The sequence below is a fragment of the Bos javanicus genome, chromosome 6 (assembly GCF_032452875.1).
Source record: "Bos javanicus breed banteng chromosome 6, ARS-OSU_banteng_1.0, whole genome shotgun sequence".
In the NCBI taxonomy this organism is placed as follows: domain Eukaryota; kingdom Metazoa; phylum Chordata; class Mammalia; order Artiodactyla; family Bovidae; genus Bos; species Bos javanicus.
In genome coordinates, this window is record NC_083873.1 from 50,725,825 (window position 1) to 50,749,139 (window position 23,315).

The 23,315-nt window shown below is 36.6% G+C and overlaps 1 protein-coding gene across 8 annotated transcripts in view; it reads left to right on the forward strand.

Annotated features, from left to right (window-relative positions):
* Positions 1–22,142, forward strand: part of PCDH7 (protocadherin 7) — a 475,887-nt gene extending 453,745 nt beyond the window's left edge. For 6 of the 8 annotated variants that reach the window (XM_061419861.1, XM_061419863.1, XM_061419865.1 and 3 more), the window contains one exon: positions 17,860–22,142. In XM_061419861.1, coding sequence (XP_061275845.1) covers positions 17,860–18,236 — 377 coding nt within the window. In that variant the 3' untranslated portion in view covers positions 18,237–22,142. The remainder of the gene's footprint in view (positions 1–17,859) is intronic. The other 2 variants (XM_061419870.1, XM_061419868.1) reach the window with 2 other exon arrangements.
* Positions 22,143–23,315: the final 1,173 nt, after the last annotated feature.

Genomic DNA, 23,315 nt, shown 5'->3' on the forward strand with positions numbered 1-23,315 from the left:
TATAGTACAAGTAAATTTTAAGTATGTCATTTAAAGGAAATTCCCAAAGCATATGTCTTAGTGATGATTTTCATTGCAATATTTGTAGTTTTATCCTTTTTTTTCTTAATTTTTTTTTTTTTTGTTGTTGTTGTTACAGGATTGACACATTTGAATTGTACAAGACTCAGGGCAAAACAAAAAGCTTGCTAAAGTTAATTCCATCCAACCAGTCTTCTTTGTCTAAGAGCCAGTGAAGCTAATTCATTGAACACATGGAAAAATTTGTTTACACCATGAAACCTCTTTTCCTATGCAATGCCCACTACTGGCAAATACCAAACTGAAAACATTGGCAGGAAAAAAAAAAAAAAACTTAAATAAAAAGCATGCTTGGCAGGTGGTAGAGATAAATAGTTGATCATCACTGTCTGCTAATCTCACTGTACTCTGCATTGTTGCATTACCATAATTTTGCAATGATTATCTGTGAAATTATGTTGACTGTTAAGCTCTGATTCATGCATTTCTCATGTCATCTGCAGAAGAGATGACATTCTAATTGCAGTCCTGAATTTTTTTTTCACTCTGAGTTTGTTAAGCGCAGACACATTTTACTTAAAAAAAAAAAAAAGAAACCTTAATGTATGTAATTTGACATTGTGACAGATTAATACTTAGGCATTAGACCAGTGGCACAATTAGACAGCTTAAATGTGTCCTACATCTTAATGTCTACATGACTTTTAAGAAGTCACATTAAGTCCTCCTTTTTTTAAAGGGTCTGTTGCCATTTTGCTGATTGAAATAAAGTCTATCAGAGGATTTAACTGGATTATGAGAAGGCTCATCACAATTACATATAATCCTAGGAAATTGGAATCTAGGGAATTAACTGTAAATTCAGAATGTCTCAAAATAAGAGACTGTATTTACAGTAGACTTCCTGAAGTGATTCTTGAGGATGTGACTAACTCATTCTTTAAGTTATCTGAATTCCTTTTTAATAAGGATAGCACTGTAGTCTCTAAAGTACAATTTGAAATGACAGCTAAAAGTACAATTTAAAATTAACTTGACATTGTGTGCATATTAAAGTTATGTTTTGTGTTAGATATCACAGAATATATAACTTCCTCAGAAATAGCCAGAAATATACTGATTTCCATGTGGTATTATTTAAATTATAGATTCAATGTGGGCCAGAAAAAAATGTCTACTTTATATGAGGACCAAGTACATATATATAAATATACATAACCTTATTGAAAAATATACAATTAAATATTTGCAAAATAATGTGAACATAGTATAAGCAAGTTATAATCTCATAAGTAGCTTCAGCCACCAACCAGGTGATCTTGATTCTCTGTTCGAAAAGCACTGATCTAAACTGCCCATGCGGAGAAGGCAATGGCACCCCACTCCAGTACTTTTGCCTGGAAAATCCCATGGACGGAGGAGCCTGGTGGGCTGTAGTCCATGGGGTCACTAAGAGTCGGACACGACTGAGTGACTTCACTTTCACTCTTCACTTTCCTGCATTGGAGAAGGAAATGGCAACCCACTCCAGTGTTCTTGCCTGGAGAATCCCAGGGACGGGGGAGCCTGGTGGGCTGCCGTCTATGGGGTCGCACAGAGTCGGACACGACTGAAGCGACTTAGCAGCAGCAGCAGCAGCAAACTGCCCATGATCCTACTCGCTTAACATGTACCCATAAGGTCGCTATGAAAAGGCAAATAAAATTTGTTGAACTGAAATAGGTTGGCACATTGCCTACAATAGTTGCTATTAAAATACACCCACATTACAAGAATGAGAAGAGAGCTTTCTTCTTTTCATTTTCCATCACATAAAATACCTCTCCTTCATGCTTTGAAATTTCTCTTCTATAATACAAGCTGTGTATAAGCCAAAAATAAATTTCATTTCCCAAGTTTATTATTGAAAGATTCGTATAACTGCCAACCAGAGGTCCTGAAAACATTATAGTAACTATAAAATAGCTATCACTTGTGAGCAAAGAAGCTTAACAAATTAGTTCATATGTGTAGTCTTGTGACTACTAAGTATAAGCTTTTCTCGTTAGACTTTACTTTGCACCCACTACAGCTTCTAGTGACCCCACTAGCCTGCCCCAGGCTGAGGACTGCATTTTGTTCTGTAAAATATATCCATGGGCTATTTCAATCAATTGCATTGTTCTACTGGAAAATAAATCTCAGCTAGAGAAATTATAGGACAGGCTGTGAAAGGGGGTAAGGACAGTGAGCAGGTGGAGAAGTTTATTCAGATCTGTACATAGCAAACAAATAGAATCTACTTCACCTTCTATGCTTGGCCAATTGCATAGTGTTCGTGATTGGCATATGTCCTTATCCTCTTTTTACCTCCTTTTACCTGTGGCCATTGTGGAGTTAGACAGAATCATCAGAGACGACATGCAATCTGTTTCCCCACAATGTTTTTCATCCATCATTCAAAAAGCACATCTTGATTATATTACCAGCTTGGTGCTAGCATCCCAAGTACACCATTTAGTAACTTGTGAAGTGAATTCTAGCCACAGGGAGTAACCTTTTACAGAAAAAGTCACATGAATGGGTAGCAGATTTCAGTGCCATATATTAAATGCTATGGTAGAGAGAGACATGGGCTTCCCTGGTGGCTCAGTGGTAAAGAATCTGTCTGCCAATGCAGAAGTCTTGGTTTTGATTTCTGGGTTGAGAAGATCCCCTGGAAAAGGGGATCTGGAAAAGGAAACAACAACCCACTCCAGTATTTTTGCCTGGGAAATCCCATGGACAGAGAGAGAGAAACTTGACAGGCTACAGGCCATGAGGTCACAAAAGAGTCGGACACAACTTAGCAACTAAACAACTACAAGGGAGAGACATATAATGAAGACTAGAGAGGTCAAGAGAAGTCAGAATTAGACAGCCTGGTTAGGTGAAATCTCAAAGTTGACATGTTTAAACTAGATTTTGAAGGATTTGTGGGAGACAGATAACAAGCCAAGGAATAGCAGAAGAGGCAGCACATTAGTGCCATGAAGACATGGAACCAGCAAGGGACTTTCTAGAAATGACAACTACAGTAGTTCTGTTGAAGTGGTAAAAGGGAACATGTAAGACTAGAAAGAGATCAGGGTTAAGAGTAGGCAGGGTTCAGATCTTGAAGGAATTTCTATGTAGATATACAAAGTTTGAAACTTATACGAAATTTTTAGAAGAGAGTTTTAAACTAAGGAGAGATTTATTCTACTTATTGTTCTTAAAATAATCATAAAGGTGCTTCTTTATTAGAAGCTCTCCTACTAATTACTAAGAGGGAACAGACTTAACAAAGAGACAAACATGACACAAGTAATAAATATCAGGAAATCACAAAAGCATCATAATAATTTGACAGAGACCTCATTAAGATTGTACCCTGGTACCTGGTTCTCCTTCCTTTATGTTATGCCAAATTCTTTTTCTTTTCTCTTCTTGGGAATCCCACTACCCGAAGAGAGAAAGCCTTAATAATCCCAGAGACAGCTCTTGCTGAGGAACTAGGAAGAAAATGGTATCATTCAGAAAGATGAGCTGTTAGTACTTTGTTGGACTTTGCTGATTGGTCAGATACAAATAATTTAGACAATTAGATACGAAGGTATAGCCAAATTTTTAAAAGTATAAAAAAATTCCTGAACAGAGTAAATATGACTCAAAAATCAAAGTTTTTCTACTCCATTCTCTCCAATGGATAAGTATGTGTAGAAAGGACCAAATGCTTCAATCTACCCTGATCTTCCCCTGACCTTCCCCTGACCTTCCTGGGACAAGTGGTGGGAGTATGTTTCTGTTGCCTATTGCAACTGTAACAAGTTACTAAAAGCATAGTGCCTTGAAACAACAAAAGTATATCCTCTTACAGTTCTGTACCTGAAAAGTCTGACCTGGGTCTCTGGGGGCTAAAATCAAAGTCTCTGCAGTGCTGCCTCCCTTTCTGGAAGCTCGAGGAGACAGTCTGTTTCCTTACCTTTTCAGTTATTAGTATGTGCTCACATCATTTGTTTTATAACCTGCCTCCTTATAATATCCCTATTTTAAGGAGAGTTTATTAGGAAACTTAATACCTCCTGCCACCTTAATTCTCCTCTGTCCTGTCATCTAACAGGCTCACAGATTCTGGGGACTAAGATGTAGATGTTTTGGGAGGGAAGCATCTTTCTGCCTACCATAATAAGGTTGTGGGCGCAGGATGGCATTTGCAGCATCACAGGGGGCGTTAGAAGTGATTCTGAATTCATGTGGTATGAAAAGGTATAATGCAAGCATGAGAGGATCTCCAAAGCTTGCTCATCCTCCCATCACAGGCTCCAAGGGAGGATCAGCAGTGAGGCTTCGCCACTCTCTGAAGAAATCGGAAGTAAATAAAGAAAAACATTTCAATGAGCAGCAAAAATCAATGAAGCAAACTGATCCAGTGTTGCTTCATTGATTTCCCCCACTTGAGCTGCTCACTGAGTCCTGTTTGCCAGTCATCAGAAATCATTTCCTTTTTTTTCCCTTTGATTTACCTGCTCTAAGCTCTCAAGCTCTTCAACACTCTTTTGGTCCTAAATGGGATGGCCAATTTTAGTTTTAATTGATAAACTTATTGATGAGAGTAAGGAGCCAGCATTCTAATAGTTTTAAAACTCTCCTCATAAAAGGTGTTTCAGCTCCTATTAAAAGCTTTCAGAACCTCACCTCTCAAAAGTACTTCTGAACTCAAGACTTTTGTGAAACCTTCCTCAGCAAAGAACACAAAGGAGGAACTCTTTGTCTTTCTCCTCAATCACAATAACTAATGGAATTCTGTTACTACTCAACTTCTTATTGCAGGAGTGTTTTCAATAGATAAGCCACTGTATGATTATGATACCTTTTGATAGGTAATTCCATGCAAATAACTTGAGAATGTATTTTTTAAATGGTCATATTATTACAATAATTATATAGTTTCACAGGATCACTACACTGAAGGAGAAAATGAACAGATATTGTGACTTCTGTCACATATATACAATGGAATATTACTCAGCTATAAAAAATGAAATATTGATATCATATGTTAAATGGAGAAGTAAAGATAAAATGGGCACTGCCTTTAAGACTACCATCTAAGTATAATATTCTTATAGTTAATAGAAACTTTATATATTATTTTTAGATTAAATATCCATTCCAAAAGTTAACATTTATTGTAGGATATATATTTTACAATTTTATAATCAATATTGAAGACATTAAAGATTTAAGGTCATTACTGGAAAGTGATTCTAAATAGATACTTTCAATTCTTTTAGAAGTACCCACTTTTCACTTTACCATAAAACTACTGTGCAGTGGCTAACACATTTTATTAATTAAAAAACTCATCTGGATCATTATTGTTTTGTATATAATTCCTGCATGACAAGAATTCATTAATTCATCTCCCTTCTCATGGTGAGTGAAGATCCAGCTGCTCACAATTCAAGACACTGGTACAAATATTGGATGTAGGGTCTAGCAAAGAAAATACATTTCAAGTTGATCAGCAACTTGATCAGCAACCAGTAAAATCTACCCACAAGTATTAATCTGCTGTCAACACAAAGCTTTATAAATTATTGGGGGGTTTTAGACAGAGGCATTTAAATGACTTACCTGCAATATTAACATAACCAAACCTAAATTGTTTTCCTCACTTCTATACATGTGTTGCAGAATTTGTTTTTTTTATTTGTTTGTTTTAAATCTTCCTGTCACTGAAGGCCAATTTATTTACCACATGTAAAATATCTAAATTTCTAGGATAGATTATTATTTGTTAAATATTTCTTAATCATTGATTTAAACTCAAAGGAAAAAAGTATAAATGTAAAAATTTCATCCATAAAGATGCTGCAGCCCTAACTGGTATCTTGAACTCCACTCAAATTTTTATGCAAATTTTAGGGGCACATATCTGAGTTTATGGAGGGAGGCAATGCTTCTACTTTTCATTAGATTATTAGACTGTGACACCCAAAGCAAATAATTTCTAACTTAAAGAAACCCAAGAGACTAGAAAAAAAATCATGAAAACTTTGATTGATGCAGTGGAAAAGCAAACATGAATGGCCTGAACAACCAGAATTCCATCTTTTTTCAGTGGGATAATCAATTGTTAACTTGTGTAATAAATATCCTCAATCTTTTTTGGGTTTTATAAACTCTTCTAATTAATATTAGAGCATCTCCGCATTTTCCAGCCCTTCCTTCTTTTCCTTTCACTCTCTTCCCTCAATATTCCCTTAACCTCCACTACCTCACCTCAAATTTTGCATTTGTGAAGAGTGAAATCGAAGTGAAGCCCCATCTTTGAAGTGCGTAAATAGATCACTCTCCAGCAGTCACCATACATTTTTCTGCTGTAGTGCAGTTTTCATGTGCCAACCAGCAGAATCATGTTTGAGTTGATTCAGCAGGACTGCTTGAAATCTGGCCTGCAGTCTCCACTGTATATGATAATACCACATTCAGAATGACATTGGTCTAAGCCTTAGGGCAGTAAATGCTTCTTGAGATACATGCAATTGCCATTTAACTGAGTTTAGCCTAAGGTCCAGAGAAAAGTTGCTGATGCTTTCAAACTTGTTTAAACATTTTAATATTGTCTTGGCATGCCAGCCTGAACTAGAGCACTCTTAAGTGAAAAATCCAGTAAAATCCTATAATCACAGGACCAAAATTTCCAGATTTTTATGGGAGCCCTTTGTTTGAACTTCAAATTAAATGTACTTACATCCTTGAAAATGTTTATTCTTTCTATAATATTGGTCAGTTTTTTGCCCATGATCAGAAAACACAAAAGTAGAACATATTGTTTCTATATCTCAGGCTGTTTTTCTTTTTTTTAATCACAGATAATACAGTATATCCATGATCATGACCTCAGAGATCTGTTGTCGCATCAAGGAATTCTCCTCACCCTCTAAACAAACAAAAACAAACATAAATTAGGAGCTTCAAACAACAGTGATTGCATTCCATATTTCTGTGGTTTGACTATTGATTCTTCTGCAAGTTTTGTCTGGATCACTCATGAGGCTACCATCGTCTAGGGGGTTGGCTGGGGGTAGGCTCTGCTGGACCAACTGAAATAGCTGTTTCTCTCTCTCTCTCTCTCTCTCTCTCTCTCTCTCTCTCTCTCAAAAAGTCTTTCATCTTCAAAAAGGCTAGATCATGCTTTCTGTCAGGATGGAGATGACAGTCTTCCAAGGTCAAAAGCAGAAGCTGTAAGGACTCTTGAGACCTGTCCTGGAAACTGTGCAGTGTCTCTCTAGTCGTCAAAGCTAGCTCAGCTTCAAGGGCTGCAGAAACAGCATCCTGACAGTAGTAGTGATATCACACTCCAAAGGGCTGTGCATAGGAAGATGAGAGGAATGTCTGGCCTTATTTTGTGACTTAAAACAAGCATATACATACATCATAAAATCCACAAAACTTGAATGCTTTCGTTTCATAAATTTTGATCTCTGAAAGGTGCATTGAAGGTGAAGTATTTTCCCTGCTTTTTGTTGTCTTTTCTAGATTTTCAAACTCTTAGTCTGAGGTTAGCTTATTACTAATTTTTAACATGTTAAAATGTTATCATGGAACTCACTCTCTCTTTTTTATGTTGTGGTCCACACAGGCAAAGCAAAATAGCAACCCAGTATCTCAGAGGCAAGTCCAAGTCTCTTTCAAATGAAAATGAGCAATTGTGGGGTTGATCTGTTTATGTTGTAAAGATAACTGCAACTAACAGAGAATTTGCTGTTCAGTTTTGAGCAACTATGACATACCCTGAATAAATCTCCAGCCAAGTCTTAATAAAGAAGTGTTAAGGGGAATATCTGATATGGAGTAACCTGTCACCAGTGTACTTTCCTCAGTGGGTGGTAGTTCCGGTATACTGCAGACTCTATTGGCATAAATCCATGAGTCCTACTGAAAAAATAACTCCAAATACATGTCCTTTTGACTGATGATTGCTACTAGATCCACAGTAAGTTATCTGAAACCCTTGAGAACAAATATATCTTAAAAATAAGAATCATTTATATACTAGAAAAGGTAATATTATGCATCTATATTATTTGGGGGGCTTCCCTGGTAATGCAGCTGGTAAAGAATCCATCTGCAATGCAGGAGACCTTGGTTCAATCCCTAGGTTGGGAAGATCCCCTGGAGGAGGGCATGGCAACCCACTCAAATATTCTTGCCTGGAGAATTCCATGGACAGAGGAGCCTGGAAGGCTACAATCCATGGGGTCACAAAATGTTGGACATAACTGAACAAACTTTCACTTTCCTATTATTTTGAAGATCTAAGAGTCTGAGATAGTGCCTTTAATTAAACACTATTCTCCTTCAAAACACATATTCACACTATGTGAGATAAATAAAGATGAAAAATAACATTGTATTGAAAGTCAGGTTTATTGTAAATATATGGGGAATAAAAGCTTTTGGTTTTCAAAGCTATTTTGAGAACTGAATTGTGGGTAAGGAATTGTGCACTTGAAATATGTAATTTTTTTGAGGGCCCATTGTATGTCACGAATTCTTACTATTAAGTTTACCTGTGTTAATACATTTAATCTTCATAATTATCCTGTTAATTCATTCTTATGTCTTTTATAAAGATTAGGAAATTTACATGAACCAAGTAACTTGTTTAAAGTTACATATGTACTAAGTGATAAAGTTAGGATTTGAATTCAGGGATCCTCGTTGTGGTGCCTATTTCCTTAATACCCATTTCATTCAGGGAAGACTGCAGAGAGAGAGAAGAAGAAGAAGAAAAAAAAAAAACTATGTTTTTACATCTCTCCAGGGGCTGTGACCTACTATTTACCTAAAATATATACAGCATCAGACACCATATTATAAACTTAATATACATTCATTCATTTATCCCCATAAAAATGGTGGAGTAGATATTATTACTTCACAAATGAGGAACTTGAGCCTCAGAGAAATTATATCCAAAGTCACACAGCTTACACATGATAGACCCAGAATGACACTCAAAACAGCCTCCTGTTTTTTCACAAGTTCCATTGTCCCTTGAAAGAAGCACTCAAGAAAGATATAGATGAGACTGAAGTAAGGGCTGGTTGGATAGATGACACTTATCTCTTCTTATAATTCAATAGAATCAAGTGATTTCATGATAAATTATAACACAGCGTAGAAATTTTAACCACCTAGTAGTAGATCATACTGTTCATAGAGTTCATGAACACTATGAAAAGGCAATGATAGGATACTGAAGAGGAACTCCCCAGGTCAGTAGGTGCCCAATAAGCTACTGGAGATCAGAGGAGAAATAACTCCAGAAAAAATGAAGAGATGGAGCCAAAGCAAAAACAATACCCAGTTGTGGATGTGACTGGTGATAGAAGCAAGGTCCGATGCTATAAAGAGCAATATTGCATAGAAACCTGGAATGTCAGGTCCACGAATCAAGGCAAATTGGAAGTGGTCAAACAAGAGATGGCAAGAGTGAACACATGTGAAATGTCATGTATGAAACGAGATGCCAGTCCAGGTTCAATGCACGATGCTGGATGCTTGGGACTGGTGCACTGGGACGACCCAGAGGGATGGTATGGGGAGGGAGGAGGGAGGAGGGTTCAGGATGGATTTTCTTTAAAAATAAATAAAAAAAAAAAAGAGTGAACATCAACATTCTCGGAATCAGCAAACTAAAATGGACTGCAATGGGTGAATTTAACTCAGATGACTATTGTATCTACTACTGCAGACAGGAATCCCTTAGAAGAAATGGAGTAGCAATCATGGTTAACAAAAGAGTCCGAAATTCAGTACTTGGATGCAATCTCAAAAATGACAGAATGGTCTCTGTTCGGTCCAAGACAAACCATTCAATATCACAATAATCCAAGTCTATGCCCCAACCAGTAATGCTGAAGAAGCTGAAGTTGAATGGTTCTATGAAGATGTACAAGACCTTTTAGAACTAATACCCAAAAAAGATGTCCTTTTCATTATAGGGGACTGGAATGCAAAAATAGGAAGTCAAGAAACACCTGGAGTAACAGGCAAATTTGGCCTTGGAATATGGAATGAAACAGGGCAAAGACAAATAGAGTTTTGCCAAGAAAATGCACTGGTCATAGCAAGCACCCTCTTCCAACAACACAAGACAAGACTCTACACATGGACATCATCAGATGGTCAACACCGAAATCAGATTGATTATATCCTTTGCAGCCACAGATGGAGAAGCTCTGTACAGTCAACAAAAACAAGACCAGGAGCTGACTGTGGCTCAGACCATGAACTCCTTATTGCCAAATTCAGACTTAAATTGAAGAAAGTAGGGAAAACCACTAGACCATTAAGGTATGACCTAAATCAAATTCCTGACGATTATACAGTGGAAGTGAGAGATAGATTTAAGGGACTATATCTGGTAGATAGAGTGCCTGAATAAGTATGGATGGAGGTTCATGACATTGTACAGGAGACAGGGATCAAGACCATCCCCATGGAAGAGAAATGCAAAAAAGCAAAAGGGCTGTCTGAGGAGGCTTTACAAATAGCTGTGAAAAGAAGAGAAGCGAAAAACAAGGGATAAAAGGAAAAAGGCAATGGCACCCCACTCCAGTACTCTTGCCTAAAAAATCCCATGGACGGAGGAGCCTGGTAGGCTGCAGACCGTGGAGTCGCGAAGAGTCGGACTTGACTGAGCGACTTCACTTTCACTTTTCCCTTTCATGCATTGGAGAAGGAAATGGCAACCCACTCCAGTGTTCTTGCCTGGAGAATCCCAGGGACGGGGGAGCCTGGTGGGCTGCCATCTATGGGGTTGCACAGAGTCGGACAGGACTGAAGCGACTTAGCAGCAGCAACAGCAAGCATCTGAATGCAGAGTTCCAGAGAACAGCAAGAAGAGATAAGAAAGCCTTCCTCAGCGACCAAGGCAAAAAATAGAGGAAAACAACAGAATGGGAAAGACTAGAGATCGCTTTAAGAAAATTAGAGATACCAAGGGAACATTTCATGCAAAGAAGGGCTCGATAAGGGACAGAAATGGTATGGACCTAACAGAAGCAGAAGATATTAAAAAGAGGTGGCAAGAATACACAGGACTGTACAAAAAAGATCTTCACGACCCAGATAATCACAATGGTGTGATCACTGACCTAGAGCCAGACATCCTGGAATGTGAAGTCAAGTGGGCCTTAGAAAGCATCACTATGAACAAATCTAGTGGAGATGATAGAATTCCAGTTGAGCTCTTTCAAATCCTGAAAGATGATGCTGTGAAAGTGCTGCACTCAATATGCTAGCAAATTTGGAAAACTCAGCAGTGGCCACAGGACTGGAAAAGGTCAGTTTTCATTCCAATCCCAAAGAAAGCCAATGCCAAAGAATGCTCAAACTACCACACAGTTGCACTCATCTCACATGCTAGTAAAGTAATGCTCAAAATTCTCCAAGCCAGGCTTCAGCAATATGTGAACCGTGAACTTCCTGATGTTCAAGCTGGTTTTAGAAAAGGCAGAGGAACCAGAGATCAAATTGCCAACATCTGCTGGATCATCAAAAAAGCAAGAGAGTTCCAAAAAAACATCTATTTCTGCTTTATTGATTATGCCAAAGCCTTTGACTGTGTTAATCACAATGAACTCTTCAAGAGATGGGAATACCAGACCACCTGACCTGCCTCTTGAGAAACCTGTATGCAGGTCAGGAAGCACCAGTTAGAACTGGACATGGAACAACAGACTGGTTCCTAATAGGAAAAGGAGTTCGTCAAGGCTGTATATTGTCACCCTGCTTATTTAACTTCTATGCAGAGTACAGCATGAGAAACGCTGGGCTGGAAGAAGCACAAGCTGGAATCAAGATTGCCGGGAGAAATATCAATAACCTCAGATATGCAGATGACACCACCCTTCTGGCAGAAAGTGAAGAGGAACTCAAAAGCCTCTTGATGAAAGTGAAAGTGGAGAATGAAAAAGTTGGCTTAAAGCTCAACATTCAGAAAACGAACATCATGGCATCCGGTCCCATCACTTCATGGGAAATAGATGGGGAAACAGTGGAAACAGTGTCAGACTTTATTTTGGGGGGCTCCAAAACCACTGAAGATGGTGACTGCAGCCATGAAATTAAAAGACACTTACTCCTTGGAAGAAAGGTTATGACCAACCTAGATAGCATATTGAAAAGCAGAGACATTACTTTGCCAACAAAGGTCCATCCAGTCAAGGCTATGGTTTTTCCAGTGGTCATGTATGGATGTGAGAGTTGGACTGTGAAGAAAGCTCAGTGCCAAAGAATTGATGCCTTTGAACTGTGGTGTTGGAGAAGACTCTTGAGAGTCCCTTGGACTGCAAGAAGATCCAACCAGTCCATTCTAAAGGAGATCAGCCCTGGGATTTCTTTGGAAGGAATGATGCTAAACCTGAAACTCCAGTACTTTGGCCACCTCATGCAAAGAGTTGACTCATTGGAAAAGACTCCGATGCTTGGAGGGATTGGGGGCAGGAGGAGAGGGGACAACAGAGGATGAAATGGCTGGATGGCATCACTGACTCGATGGACATGAGTCTGAGTGAACTCTGGGAGTTGGTGATGGACAGGGAGGCCTGATAGGGAGGCATGGTGTGCTGCAATTCATGGGGTCTCAAAGAGTCGGACATGACTGAGGGACTGAACTGAACTGAACTGAGTAGTAGATCTGGGTGACACTTGCGTAACTATACATTTCCCCTTCTTCCAGAAACTTCTGGAGTATTCAGAAGATCATCTACTGCTTGTCCAAGGCAATGATTTCTGCCTTCTCCATAATCTCTTAATGTGCTCACCTTTCTAACCTTCCTAAATGCCCCAAACAGAGAAAAGGCAAAGATCTTTAGTTGAGTGTACATTCTAAGTTGCTTCATCATGGCTATTTGTTACCTTATGGACTGTAGCCCCCCAGACTTTTATGTCCATGGGATTCTCCAGGCAAGAATACTGGAGTGGGTTGCCATGCCCTCCTCCAGGGCAATCTTCCTGATCCAAGGATAGAATCCTCATCTCTTATGTCCCCTGCACTGGCCGATGAGTTCTTTACCACTAACGCCACTTGGGAAGCCCTGATCTTCAGATCATTTATATAGAAAGCCAAGTCTAACTCAGTATGCACTCTTTTGATCTCATAACCTCATTCCTAAACTTCACTGACTATAATAATAATGTTCCAATAAAAGGTTTATGTAGTTATTTGTTCCCAGATCTATTATATAATGCAAGAATAAATCATTTTCTGACAGCTATTTTAAAATAAAGTACTTAATTGAATCATTGGAATAAAAAATGAAATGATACTTTCATTTGAATTAAATAAAATAAAGTTAATATTAAAATATTAGTTGGAAAATAACAAAATTTATCTGCCTTTTTTGCTGCTGTTCATCTTTTTGTAAAACCTGTGCATGGTCCACCAAATTCCACCAGAATCAGGTATGTCTCTAGAAAAGGAAGTCTTCAGATAACAGGAAGTCAAGACATGGAACAGAAAAATAAATCCTTAAAAAAGGAAAAAGGAAAATGTGCCTGTCTGTCTTTTAGGAAATGGAAATATCTTTATGTGTTCAGCCCAAGACAAGGGCCTGGAATAGGAGTGGGTGATTAGGATTCTGGCAAAATGGATAACTGAGTCTATCCAAATCTTTACTGGTACAAAGTTGTCTCTAAAAGCCTTAACAATTCCACTGCTCTCCTGTAATATTGGTTCCTCTAAAAGTTCCTGAATTGCATAGGACAGCTTCTGGAAACATTAAATGCCTCCTTAAATCTGGACTTTCCTTTGTATTTCTAATGATGCTACATATTATCTGTCACTTCTTGCTGAGGTCATTGTATAGCAATATCTTCTCACCACCTATTCATCTGCCCTGCCTAGTAAGATGAAGTACATTTCTTTGTAGTGAAAGAACTTGATTTCTTAAATTAGTTATAATTTCCTTCACATTAGAAAATGTATAGTCTTTAAAAAAGTTGAATTATTTTTAAAGTATTTATAAAATTTTTGTCTTCATGACATCTCTTTCTTGTGCTGCTCAGATTTTTTTTTCCTCTTTCTTAGGAGACTGTAACTTTTTCTTATGGCTATGGGTAGCAGTAATTGACCTCTAAATAACTCTGCTGTTACATTTTAAGAAGGAGCAGTATGGTGTTATGAGAAACACTAAAGTGGAGGTCAAAACACTTGGTCTTTGGCTTCAGCTCTCCCATAGTCTGATCCCTTCACTACTTCCATCCTCCTTGCTGTTGGGTTGAGGTGATAAGTAAGAGGGAAGAAGTTCAGGGAATTTTTTTGTGTTATACATTGTTTGATATTATGATAGCTGAAAACTCTGTACTTTTGAGGGGATAATTAACTTTATGTCTAAGAACAGATTTTAACTTTCCAAAGTTATTATATGTAATGTTTCTAGTAAACAGCATAGCTAGCTGAAAGTGGAAAGCTCTGCAAATGATGCTAAAGCAACACGACCTAATGAATACCAGTTCGACTTTCAGTCATGTCAGGATTTAATATGATTAAGGGCACGTAAAGGGGGGACCTCTAAGGAACTCACTTATGGAAAATGCTGATAGAGGATACCATATTTCGATATAGAATATTTTGCTTTTTTTAATTAATGTAATCAGTACCATGTAAAAAGAGTCATGGTTAACTATTTTCCATCTTCACTCAGGTCAAAATGAAAGGGAAGAGCGCTAAACTGAAGTGTGCAATAATGTTCTTAGATATAAGAAAACACCTCCTTCAGTGAAACACTAAGGAGGATTGCTATTTATGGAAGATCTGCCTCTACAATCCCACAAAAAGAGGACATTTTAGGAGTATATCTTTTAAGAAAAGGGAAAAACGTGTGTTTTAGTAATTCTGTAAGACCCGGTATAACTCTTGTCTTTTAGAAATATATATAATATCTACTTGCATAAATAAAATAAGGAAATACAGAAAAAATACTATTCTACTCATGCCTTCCCTTAATAAATTACATCATAATATAAATTGCATTTGTTAATCATTGGCATTTCTTTTGAGGATTTGAGTCATCAAGATTAGAAGTTTTGATTGCTTGTGATGAATCTCTTATAGCCTTTCTTGATTATTTTCTAAATTTGATGACAAACACTGCAACATGTCTCAGCCAATTAGGCTTGTCAAACTTCCACTGTGGTCCCCAATCAAGTGTTTGACTTTGGAAATGACAGGAGATCCTTATTAAAAGTCATCCTTCTGGGATAAAGATGTGGCAGCCCACATGTGGCTTATGGCACAGGAGATAAGCTACCCTTCCTTAAAAGCAAAAAGAGGAAATCAGTTTTAGCAGTAAATAAACCAGACTATGAAGTAAAGACTGATGGGAATGAACTGAAGAGCATCTAATTTCTAGTTGACTAGAAATTGAGTTAATTTAAATGAATATAATTTTTATGAGCTACAGGGAATTCAACGTACACAAATTAAGTATAACAGGTAGGAAGACGTGTTAGAGTGTTAAGATATTTTTGTGAGCTATCTCTAAGTGCATCTCCAACAAAGGATACACAAGGTGCTATGAATTTCAGACTGGAAACACAAATTAATCCCCAAAAGCAGCGACCTGTGTAAGTCATTGTCCAAGTAAATTGTCATACTTAAGTAAACGCAGAGATGTTTAGAGACAATTCTGTATCATCTCTGCAGGGAATGACAAACACATTTATGAAGACCTTTTCCTACTTCAACAGCTAAATTTCTGATTACTGTCTTGTGTCCTTGGTAGGCACTCTCATAGGAGAAAAAGAAAAACTTGAACTCATTAAGGCAGTGAAGAAGAAAAGGAATGTTTAGAGTAAAAAGTAAATCTGATCTCACACTTTGCATTTTTATAAGATTTTTTTCCTGTTCAAAGCATTTAGGTCAGCTTCAAATAAAGTATCCCAAGACAGGAAATATTCCAAATAACTCAGTTTGCTCATTTAAGCTAACCAGATTACAAAAACCATTCAAAAAATTTGTCAAAACGATTTTTTTTAAATACATCTGAAATTTGTGTTTGAGAGACACAGAGGGAGTTTAGCACATACACAAAAATAGGACTGTGCTTTTTCTTTTGATGATAAAATTAATAGGATCTGTCCACTTAAAATCAAAGAGCAGCATTTGCAACTGCAATAAATAATTATCTTTGCATTTTGCCTTTGGAAAAGAAAAAAGCAATTCTGGATTTCCTGTGAAGAACAATGGCATTTTCTTGCTGAACTCTGAGCACATAGCATAAAAATCTCAGGTCACAGTGGTTCAAAAATCATTAAGCTGACAAATATCAATATTTCAGTTAGTCACCCATTACTAAAGTGAAAAAAATGGCATGCAATATTGGACTGACTTGATTTAGGAGTTTCAATGATGTGAAACTTGTAAAATAACCTAATACCAATGATAACCAAATGAGAATATCATTTTATACTACAGGAATTGATGTGTGGAGACAAAAGCAGTAGGTTTAAATATATTGGGAATAAGTTAAATAACCCCCTCTTTTATTTTAAACCAGTCTACCCAGGATGCATATGCAAATGTCACAGATTTCCTTTGTTGTGAATATATTTTCAGAGGTTAAAATTTGTCAGTCTTTTAAGTCCCAAGCCTTGTAATAAAATTATACTGAACAATATACATTGGAGCACAGTCATATTATGTTCTTTTGTTTGGCAGTAAAAGAAACTATCAAATGTATTAAATAAAACCCTAGAGGTTGTTTTCTTAGAATCTGTTGAGGTGAAGCAGGTTTTTCTCTCTCTCACTCTCTTTCTCAAACAAAAACAAATCTGTTAAAAAGTATTTGTAATAGTAAGAAAATATATAACAATTCTCCAAAGACAGACATGTGCAATGATATAACAGCTTTATAGAAATAGAAGATATTTCCCATGGCATTAGGCAACAATCTTTAATTAGGAATACGTGTCATTTCATCAAAACTTTAGTAGGAGTTTGATTCAATTTACCCAGTACATTGCATTTCACATAGTATTTCCATTCAGCAAACACACTGACAGGTATATTTCTATGTGAACACTCAAGGGACTATCCTATAGCACATTAACAAGGTCATTAACAAGGTGGGAGGAGAGGTGGGGTGTGGGCTCGGGTTGGGTAAGTGCTGATTCTACTAGTATGCTCACACTTGAACCCACTGGTACTTGCGTTTTTTTTTTTTTTACTTTTTAACCACACAAGGTACTGTCAATTTAGGTTCTACTTCTGAGTCACCCTGATGTTTTATAATATATTTTAAATATAAGGTTTTGCATATTTGCATTCTATGAATAATGTATAAACAGGAAGCAAAGCAATTCAATTGGCAAAAGTACATGCTTTCTGGGATAATTTATAAATACAGAAAATTATATTTTTGGATTTAATAAGTTATGACTATGGAAAAATTTACTCCCATACAAATATACTTGCATACTTTATTTCTGTATGAGAATATGCACACGTACCTGTCCTGTAACAAATTCATATACCTGTTGTCTGTTCAACACACACTTAAATTTATCCGTTTGTCCTCTACTCTCTTTCTATAATATTTGAAGTTTTTGCAAAACCTTATTTTTAATGGATATGAAATAAAAACAGTTCTTTGGAATAATGAACTGCAGAGTGTTGAAAAAGGGAATGTGGTAAAGGAAATTTATATGTAATATAATATTATACATAACTACCCCTCCCCCCCCATCCAGTTTCATATAGGTCGGAAAAGGCTGTTGAGAAATGACCTGCTTTAAAGGCTCCTTCTCCTTAAATTTCAGATTCAAGACCTCTTCCAGATGTAGCCCTGACTGGGAAGTGTACCCGTGAGTGTGATGAGTACGGCCATTCTGACTCGTGCTGGATGCCTGTCCGCACTTCTCCAGAGAGGAAGAAGAGCCAGCCCAAACTCTCCACTTTCATGCCTGTTGATGAACGAGGAAGCCAGGAAAAGCTGGCTAATGGTGAGGCCGCCATCATGGGCGACCGCAACAGAAACCTCCTGAACAAAAAGTTGACCTCATCCTATGAGACCTTCAGTGCGGCTAGTTTCAGCAAAAATGAGGATGCCAACACTGAGGATATTCCCCTTACAAAAACGGGGGAATACAAGCCATCTCCTGTCAATACTCTCACTAGAAGAGAAGTTTACCTGTAGGCTATACAGAAGCAACAGCAAAGTTCTTTTCATGTATGAGAAGGAGAATAAGGGGTGAAAACCTTACAAAATGAAACCTTGTAATCAAAAAGAGGGGGCTACCAAAGAGACAAAGCTTTGCCTGCCACTTCTGCCTCCAGATCAGGCCTTTAGTGAGTGACACTGTTCAGCCTGATTGAAATGTACAATGTAGAAACCATCCTTGTTACTTGCATGTCTAACCCCCTCACTGATTCCCCAAACCCTCTTTCTCTCTTCCCCACCCCACTCCAAAAACCAGAAAAACAAGCAAACAAAAAAAGATGGTTGCAAGTTTCTTTCATGGTAACAAGCCTGATTAGCAGAACACACACACTCTCATTATCCCTAAGCTGAAACATGATTTTAGTCACTTTGATTCAGTTTGAATGTCATCCGGTTGATCAGAAAAAGCAGATCAGGTGAAATGTATTTCAGACATATGATCCGAATATGATGAGTAACCATGGAAGGCAATCCTTCAAACATGATAGAGTCCCTCTAATGGTACAGTTCTTATAGAGGAGAACTCCAGAAGAAGCGTTTAGGAGACGATCACAGCTTTAACATTCTAACAAAGCCTGAAAAAATAAACAATACCCAGTCAGAGACAGCAGTCCCAAATTGGCATAGGTTGTTTTTCTCAAGTTGGGAGCATCAACGTCAGTTCCATACATTTACTGAATATTCTTAGTATACATGCTACTTTGATCACATGAATTACACTAGTTATAACTTTTAAAAACTATATATGTTTTTGGAACGGCACCACTATTATCAACTAACAGGAACAATTGTATCATTAAAAGGCCAAAGATCATAAGGCAGATCAGGGAAATTATGGAGTAGATTTGGTCTTGATGTGGAAATCCATTAAGCAACAGAAGTCACTGAACCCAGGCACACAGAGGAAACCCTCAAAAGCCAGTTTATCTTACATTTTCTCTGTACCCAGAAAGCATGAATTTTCTTTGAAAGTTCAGAAACGGAAAAGCCAATGAGACATATGTTTGATACTATAATAGGCAATTAGTTGAGGTTAAAGTTTAGTTTTGAAAATATTATCAGGGAAGATTCTACTTTTTAATATCATATTTATGGGTAGGTAGGAAGAGAAAGATACATTGGCATAACAGTCTTAGTTAAGTTTCCTATCATCATTTGAGAATCAGGTTGTACTTACTGGTCTCATCCACATTTGAAATAACCAACTGCATTTTTTCACATGTTCAGTGTCCACTTTCGAGTAAAAAAAGTGCATTAATTTTGCATTCTGTGCAATATAGCACTATCTCGAGACTCACAAGTTTGAAACAAGGTGACACCCCTAGTTGACTTTGTCACTAATGTGATTTTGAGCATTGTTTAACATATCTCTTTAACTAATCCAGACTGAACATGAAAGAAATGAGTTCTGGGCAGTGACATGTCTCATGGTATATACATCTCAAAGTTCAAAAATATGCAGTCTTTTTTTTTTCCTTCAATGTAATATAAAGAAACAGAATATGCAGATTCTAAGGTCACTTCCTCTCCAGAGAATTTAATACAATGGGAAACTAAGCTGGGGCATTCAGAAAAAGTGACAATCCAGGGACAGGCTAGGGGATAACAGGTGAAGAGAGCAAACATTCCGGTTACTGAATGTTTGTAACCTAGTTAAGGTATAGCCTTGATGGCTCTTTAGCAAACTAGAAACAATGTAGCTCTGGGTAGTTTCATGCTTTGCAGTATTTCTTAGACTACAAAGTAAAGCAACCTGGTATACAGGTTGTTAATTCACTATAGATCATCAAAATGTTTATCTTTGAAAATCACTTCTCTGTTTGGTGGGGTACTCTTTGGGGTCATTTCCTTATGCTCTTTCTTAAATGGAGTTTTCATTTTGATGTTAGTTTATGTATAATAGGATGAAAGAAGATATGTAATTGAAGAAAAAATCATTGGACTAAAATATCAATAACTGAAAATGTTTATGGTTGATTATTATTTACATTATGGAAAGATGCAATTCTAGTACTTTGTTAGGAAACTGCATTAAAGCAGTTCTGCCTTGTATAATCTGTAAGTACCTATTAAGACAAAATACTTCTAAAGATACTTATGAAATGTATACATATTTTTTCTTGCACGTTACAAAGGAAATATTCAATTGCATAACACAGGTGTGCAACAGACTTTTTTTAATGCATTTTTTCCCTTTCATGATACACTTGAAACATTAGATAGCTCATTTCACTCTATCTTAAAACCCTTCTGTTGTCTATAAAGCTAATACGGGTCATATGGGACCTTTGGATTAATTGGATCCACATTCCCCAATGACATTTGCACCACATACAAGATAGCCATGTCATCATCATTTAACTCGTGAGCCTCTTTAGAACTAAAATGGGTGTGAAAGAATAAAATTCAGTGTACTGTAAGTATTCGCAGTAATTCTAGTAGAATTAGCTATCATAACATGTTTATTATTATAATGAGCTGGCATGACACAGAAATCTATTTTGTGTTTGTATGACTTTTATTTTGAATAGGTTAAATCTGGTGCCACTCCATATATAGAGTGCTTTTGAAAAAAATCTATAAAAAGAAACAAAAAAATAATAAATGAGTGAATGCAAAATAAGCAACTGTGCCTTTTATACCTGTTGTTATGGTAAAAAAACGGTTGTTGGGTTTGGACAATGAGGGGAAATGGGCTATTCCCAACTTTTTTGATCCTATATATTTATCCATGCTTATTTTCTGAAAATAATAAATAATATATTAAAAATTTGCCTTCTGACAAACTCAGATAGTGGACCAGTCTTAAATATCATTCATTCATAAAACAAAATTTATATGGGCTGCTTAATTTGGTCTAGAAGGCTAATGCATTTATTGTAATAGTAATACAGAAAGAGATTATCAGGGATGAAATCAGTCCATTTTGCAAGTAAAATACTGATTTACCATTTATATTCTTTCTTCTTTTGTTGTTATTTTTCTTTTAGCTGCTGTTTCATTTTGGTTGTGCACTATATAAACCATATTTCTTTTCTGTACCCAAGAAGGTCAAGTGAACTTTGCATGCATTATACATTAGGACACATTTATAAATTGAGTAACTATATCAATTTATGTGTATTAAAACATCTTTAGCTTCAGTCTAAAATCTGAACCTCTGAGGTTCATTCTGAACCTCCAGATATCATTATGGTTTCTGACTGGCCTGCTGCCTGTGTTTCAGAAAACAAGAGAGGCACTATTTTTATGGGAAGAAAAACTAAGATGGTACTGAAGATGTCTGGCTGAAAGGTTACCCTAGGAAGCTGTCTTATAGGAAAATAAAACAGAGACACCAGAAGAAACTGCCAAGAATCAAACAGCTATCCTAAAACAGACATGAGAAACACGAAGACCTCAACAGTTTTAGGTATATTGTATCAGCAGTAAATATAAGACCAGTTCTTAAGGGGGAAAAGCAAAACAAAACAGGGAAGATAATCATAAATATTGTAAAGTTGTTAGTTGTGACCTGGCAGAGGTAGATATAACATCTGGAGGAAGGCATCATTTTTTCAGCTACCTAGGGTTTACTTTCAGACAATTTTCCTACATTTTAAAGCACTTGCATTCAGTGTGGTACGATCTGTTTGTAATGTTGATCATTGACTATTGTTCTGCTACTTGGATGTTGATAGTGAAGCAGAGGACAATTTATCATCGTTTCTTATGAATCACTATGCACGCAACTATGCTAAACATGGCGAAATGTATTAAACACTCGTCCAACTATTTATGAAATACTTTACATAATTTAATTTGCTTTTGTACAGTTTTATGTAAATAAATTGCTTGTCTTTTTTGTCTCTGCAAATTAAAATATAACATGGTCAAATGGTTTCACACTTGTAAGTGTGCTTCTCTGTTGACAGGTCCATTCAGTTTTGATTGGAGGAGAAGTGAATGGATGCATATACCAGTTGGATTTTAAATGGTTTGATTTCTGCTAAATTAAGATTAAGTGAGGAAGATAATGCTGCAGTAATTGTTGATCTGGAGGGCACTGGGCATAACTGTTTATTATTTTGCCTTGTAATAAAATAGAACTTGGATTTTTAAGTTTCATCAAAGTAATTCCTGAGACAGTTACCTTGATGTCTTTGAAACCTTATGTCTACAGTGGAAGAATTTCTCATCATTAATGTAAAAATTGACTTTTTTCAGGTGCTATCTAGAGAAATTTCACATTTCAGATAAACTTAATTCTATGTCAAAATATATCTATGGTAAGGAATTTTTTTTTTAATCTACAGTAAAGATGTATACAAAAAAAGACTAAAAAAAAACCCTTTAATCATGTGAGATATAGAGAAACATGAAGCAAACAATAGAATTTTTACCTTACTTATTTTTCTGTAGGTGAATTTTCTTTACTTTTTATATTTTTTCGATCATTTACTATCTTATTTTAAACTGTTGCACTTACTCTCTGTTGTCAGATTATAACTCTAACTATAGTGTTTATCTTCTTCATTAAATTGGTATATATTCAAATAAGCAGCTTTTTCCAGTCTAACTCAAAGACTTAAAAAGGGGAAAAAAATGACTTCCCTGGTGGTCCAGTGGTTAAGAATCTGCCTTACAATGCAGGGGACACAGGTTTGATTCCTGGTCAGGAAATTTAAGATCCCATGTTCCATGGGGAAACTAAGACCATGTGCTAAAACCAAGACAGGATGCAGCTAAATAAGTACATATTTTTTAAAAGAAAAAGAAAATACTTTCTAAATAAACTAATAGATTGAAAGGAATGTTTGCCACATCTCCCAACTCCTAAAACTTACAGACGTGAAAAAAATAAAAATTCTGAAGATGTTTGCCTTCAAGTTTCTCTACCAGTTTTTTCCTCTCTTTTGGTTGAAAATTCCAAGTACTTTATGTGGAATGACACATTCATTCTTAAACCAAAGATATCTTAGTACACTGATTTTGCCTGGCAGCCTTCCTTCTCTAAAGAAGGAATTAAGGATGAACTATGGTTAGCAAGTCTGATGCAGGTTGTAATAAGGTGAG